This window comes from Monomorium pharaonis, chromosome 2 (genome assembly GCF_013373865.1).
Source record: "Monomorium pharaonis isolate MP-MQ-018 chromosome 2, ASM1337386v2, whole genome shotgun sequence".
Lineage (NCBI taxonomy): Eukaryota > Metazoa > Arthropoda > Insecta > Hymenoptera > Formicidae > Monomorium > Monomorium pharaonis.
Window position 1 is genome coordinate 24,784,862 of NC_050468.1, and position 6,000 is coordinate 24,790,861.

General features: G+C 35.0%; 1 protein-coding gene across 3 annotated transcripts in view; it reads right to left on the reverse strand.

Annotated features, from left to right (window-relative positions):
- LOC105830410 (peroxidase) overlaps window positions 1-5,266 on the reverse strand; it is a 28,936-nt gene extending 23,670 nt beyond the window's left edge. Inside the window, exon 1 of one of the 3 annotated variants that reach the window (XM_036282873.1) lies at window positions 4,449-5,266. In XM_036282873.1, coding sequence (XP_036138766.1) covers window positions 4,449-4,459 — 11 coding nt within the window. In that variant the 5' untranslated portion in view covers window positions 4,460-5,266. The remainder of the gene's footprint in view (window positions 1-4,448) is intronic. The other 2 variants (XM_012669708.3, XM_036282872.1) reach the window with 2 other exon arrangements.
- Window positions 5,267-6,000: the final 734 nt, after the last annotated feature.

The window sequence follows — 6,000 nt, forward strand, 5'->3', positions numbered from 1 at the left end:
TTAGAGCATTTGTCTAGATATCCATTGAAAGGGAAGTTACTGGATATTAAATTGTTGTAACTATTTTGATTCAGTCGGTTAGATTACTTTGTGAGCCTGGATGAAATTAATTTCAATAAAGAGAAAATTACTATTAAATATTTAATATAATGGCATATTTATGTAATGTTTTCTACATATAAGTACAAAGCTTTGTGCGCTATTAAAAATATTTTTAAAATCTTTTATTCTATAAAATAAAAATAACTTTATATACAAAATATTTATACGAAAATATCAAATTTAATACTTTTACATATAATAACATTTTAAATTTATAAATTCAGATATAATTGTACGTAACAAAATAATAAGTAAAATAATCAAATTGAATATGAACTTTTGTAATGACTTTTTGTCGGAAATAGGGACAAAGTAATTTCTACAATTTGAATTTTTAGTAAAGAATTATAAAAATAATAACGACGCAACATAGAAAATCGAATTTTTTCTATAGAATTATTCTGTACAGTGTACGTTATGATAAAATCATACTAAAATGCGTTGTAATATAAGATAAATTCTCTATTTTTTTATCGTAAATTTATCGTAAATTCCCTTAGAGAATTTATCTTATATTACAACGCATTTTATTGCATGTTAGCTTGATAATATCTATTGCATTGTGTGTGCACTCTTATTTAAGCATAATGCATTCAGTATTCTTAAGAGCGGAGAAAACGAGATAAAAGTCGATACAAAAGTCGCAGTTGTTCCGTAATCGCTGTTCATTCTTTTAGCACAAGAAACTCATCGCGAACGCCTCCAGTCCGTCCATGGAAAGTCAGTCTTACATTTTGTATTCTCACGCTTTGCGACACATTTGCATATGTAAACGTGCAATTGACACACATATAAAATTGTGCGGCAACGAATACATTTCGTGGATGTCGTCCCACCTACGGACATTTAGTTGACTTTTAAGTTTTGCAAGGAAGAAAGTTTGTCGTTGATTTTCTTTAATAAATTTTCTGAAGTACGCGTTTAAATTTAAGTTTAAATGTATATGGATTACATCTCTCTTCACCTAAGACGTAATATGTAACGGAGAGCACGGAAATTACTCATTTTAGCTTAATCAAGAAATTAAAAGAAATTAAAACGAAATGAATAGAATGCATTGTTGTGCAGGGCTTCCACCACCTTGAACTTTTTAGTAAAGTATACTCCAAGATTGATTATTGCCATACATCCACATGATCCATTCACTAACGCCTGTCGTGAAATTACATTAATTTGCGGTACAAATTGGTACGTTGAAACTGGCTGACAGGCATTCGCGCTCCCCTTATAGGTTGTTCGGCGATGAAAGTGCCTCTCGTTCTGAACATAATGATTAGATAAGATTCGACATTTAAAGCTATTCGGATTCTCTTATGTTTTTTGGTCATCTCAAGTATCTCGCGTGCGGCTTACGGATAAATAATGCCACCAGATAAACCGGTCTTCGCATATTCGGTAATCTTAGACCATAACGATTAATCAGTTACTTTTAATGGAAATTATACTTGCTTTGGTGACTTGCAATTGATATAATTTGTCAACATGTTTTTCACTCAATAATTTACAATATAATTTACAGAGAGATTTTTTAATTTTAATTATTTATTTAAATAAAGAAGTTTTTGCGTTTATCTATCTGCTGCATGCTCACAGTGTTTTAAAATAAATACATACATATTAAGGTATACTAATTTCTGTTCTACTTGGATAAGCACAATTAACGTTTAATTTTAAAGTCTTAATTAATCCATGATAAAATCGAAAGATTGGAGAAATTGCTTTTCGTGGTCATTGAATGGATCATGGCTCATTAACTAAGTAGCATGTCGAATTATTGTTGATTGTCTTCTTGCGGAAACGTCAATCTTACCCGGATGAATTACGTGAATCTAGATTGATATTCCGCATACGTAATCGCGTGAAATTCAATCGGAGAGCGTGCGAAACAGTGGTCAGGAAGCGCACGAAAAGTGAAAATTCGTCAAAAAATCTGCCGCAAAATACTATAAGAAAATGATTCCCTGTTGTTGCGTAATACTTTTTACATGTTGCTAAAATAATATAATATATTTAAAAATGTTACATTTATATCATACATAAAAAAATGGATCATATCCATGCACATTACATATATTCTGAATGTACGCTGTAATTACACTGTAAATGACTTTCATTCAAGCCATAAAGACAGTCAAAGAACATATTGGCTGGTTTCTTTTATGGCGAACGGATTGCAATTAAATTTAACCTACATACGTCTTACGTGAACAGAAAGAAAATTGTAGATCTTAATAAACTTGATATACTTTTAAATTATTTTATAAATATTATAATCATATAAAAGTGTTACACATTTCTATTTATCATATACATAGTAATATTGAATGGAATTTGTGGCAACTGTTGAAAAAAATTATGATTCTTATAAAAAAATAACATATACTGCATAAGAATTTAAATTGTTATAGAAATGTTTCATTGAATATTTATGAATTACATAAGATGTGAATCTTTATACCTGACACAATGCAGGAATGAATGTGAAATTTCTGATGATGATAAGCATAACGTATTAGTTACTCAAAGAATCCAACTTGCATGTTATGCAATTGGCTAAATTGACAAAGTGAAATTATTTTAAATAGTGTAATGAAATCATTCGTTACGCTAATCGACTATCATTGTTGCGCCGACTAACATCATCGTACTGCAGCATCGCGGTTAGATACAATAATTGCCATTTTATGTAGGCGGACAGTGATCGGCCGTTTCTCAAGTGTTTGCAAATCCCAGCACACCTACAGACACGTATCTTATTTGACAATTAAAAACCCGAATGATTTACTAGCTCAGTGAAAGGATTCGAAAGCGGGTAAAAGTAACGCGACGCTTGCAGAGGGACGAGTTCAGATTACGAGACATCTGCCTTTATTCCGTGCCGCGCTAAGCTCCAGCTGATCGCACGCCTGTCATTCTGCGTGACGACACATTTCCTTTAAAGAATAAATCATGTAAATCATGACCGAGACAAAGTTCCCCCGGGTCGATCGAAATAAAGCACCGATTGCTCTCTCGATGCGTCACGCGGGATTCTCCTTTCACCTTTCGCAGCATTCGCGGTACTGCAGCCGCGCGGTGATAATAGACTTGAAAAGAGTCACGTGCATTTCCTGCGAGACGTCGCGTCGCCCCATTTGTGCGCCCCGACCTAGTTCTCATAATTACTCGCAACCACTTTTCCGAGCTATCTATCTTTCTCAGGAAGCCTCAAACTCTTCTTTCTCACGTGATGAAAGATTAGAAAATCTGATAAGCAATGGCAGCAATGGTTTTTAATCTACGTAAACATCTCACAAACGTCTTAATTTTGGTAAGAGTAGGAAATTCTGAGATAATATTTAAAAAATCTAATCTATGCTCTCAAAAAAAGAGATATTTCATTTTAGAGTTATAAAAGCTATTAAAATTTTATTTCTGTATTTACTTTTAAAATATTTGAATGTTTTAAACAATTTAGATTTAAAACATTAAAAGTTGAAAACTGAAACTTTTTAATGTTTTTGTGTTTTAAATCTAAAAATTTTAAATTAAAACATTTTATTTAAAAAACGGAGACAGAAATGAAACATTGTATTATTTTAAAATTAAACGTTTTTTTGAATGCATATTAATATAAATTAATATATTTAATAGTAATTTTTTAATTTTTATTATGTAAGATATGTAGAAAAAGAAGCTCATTTCTATTAGGATTAACGAATCAAAAATTAATTTTATTTAGTGTTACCTGGCGATATCGACTTACAGCATGTATAACAAAAAGAAGAGGGAGAATAATTATGTCAACTTTGACAGCGTGACAATCTGACACGTATCCTTGATCCACTTATTTAAAAAGCAGGAAAGTAGCACATATGAATTGTATACATGTTTTATAATTTTTGTTTAATACGAGAAGCTAATACATTATTTATATGAAATAATACATATTATGTCACTCGTTCATAATATAGAAAGAAGATAGTAAAATTTTAAAACATAAATTACTCTTTTTTTCTCTATTTCTTAGTGGAGCCATATGATTCTAAAATTTTCAGTACAATTTTAATACAACCTAAAATTTTAATACAAATCAATTTTTAATAGTAATATTGAGTGAATATTTTGACAACCAGAAAGGTCCCTTTAGCCTAATTAATTTTGTAATTAATTTTAATCATATTTTACTAGAAATCGAAGGATTATTATTTACAATTTTTTTGATAAGAATTGCGAAAAATGTAAATAGAAATTTTAAAATACTCCGGTGTCCTATCTTGGCAACATTCCCGCGATACTTCAGCGTGCGATATGCAACGATCGCTTAATATTTCTTTGTTCTTTATACATAAGTTCGCCACACTCACCCGTTGTGCATTCTTTCACCGCGCGCTCCACGTTGCTGATGATTCACGGCGATCGAGAAGCGACGACAAGATTGCCGTCGTCGAGGGTTGTAATTCTCAATTAGTACGGTCGTCGGTGCACTCTTTTTTTCAACACACGCAACACGCAAGGATCGAGAACGGAAATCGAACGACGAGCAGGCGGAGAATGATGCCGGCGATTGTGTTTCCGTTTGGCTAAAATGCCTTTGCACGCGTTCGAAAGACCGCTAATATAATCACCACCGCGCGTGCCCTATTCTTCGACCGTCCGTCGAGTCGCGTTCATGAAAGGACCAGCCACTTCTCTACTTGCCGGATCTAATCCAGCTTGCAGCGGTCGGTCCACCACCGGTCCTGGTCCTCGGTGGTTGCTTTTAGAGCGACTCACACTGATCGACTACCTTAATGTGATACTCGTGATCGTGTCCTACCTCCCTGCCGCATAGTTCTTTATGAAAGCGCAGAGTGTACACCGTCCTGGTGGTGGAAAGCTCCCTAAAAGCGCGTGCTGACTCGTGGAAAGGAAACGAGAAGGGAGAGGAAGCCAGGGAGGGAGAATTGAGAGGAGACGAGAGAGGTGGAGGAAAGTTATTTTATCTTACGTTATGTATTCGCGACCAGGTGAGCGAGAAAGAACCACGAGGAGTTAGCGGCGGACGTGATGAAGAAGGAGGAGGCGGAGGAGGTGTAGCTCCCGTCTACGTTTTACTTTCCTTTCTCTAAACGAGCCGCACGGCTGCTGCCCTCGATTCGAGACATCGATTGTGTCCCGCCGGTCTCCGAAATACGCGTGGCCGAAAGTGCCGCTCGCCGAGTCTGACAATGGATGCTTTCTTTCTCCGTTACCTTTCGAGGAGAACGTGGCAGAATCTCTCCAGCTATGCTCATCGATCGGAAATCTCGCAGGGTAAACAGGATAATTGCGGGGTACACACTCTAGAGCCGAGTGTGTAGCAAATGTCTCATTTGTGTATGTGACTTAGTTTTTCGTGTAAAAAATAAAACACTATACTGTATGATAAAAATAGTGCATTTACATATTTAAACGTGTAGCTTAACACATTTTGATATTACATTTTTTTACACACTTGGATTTGATGTGTAAAGTAAGCTTGCGAATGACAAATTCATTCATTGCCCGAAACAAATTTTCTGTGATTATTATCCTGCATTTTTAGAGCGTATTTGAGATAGTCTCTAGTTCTCTTTGAGCGCCAACGAACGAATTATAGTTCGTCCGTCGCTACCATCATTCACTTCATCTGCATACAAATCAGCTTGCGTAACTTTTCGGGCGAAGTGGTTCGAAGCGCTGCGGCTTACATGCGGATTGCAGCATTCTTTATGGTGTATTTCTTTTAGAACTAGTAATAAACTAGTAATGATGGGGCTTGTAACAGCTCCCAACATCACCTAGATTAGATTTGTTCTTTTGTAACATGCCCGTTGGTTTCTTGAGGTCATAGCCCCAGCTGTCATTCACGCCAGGCTTAATAGTGTTCACCCCCAGTATTTTTAAATCTCTGAAGTT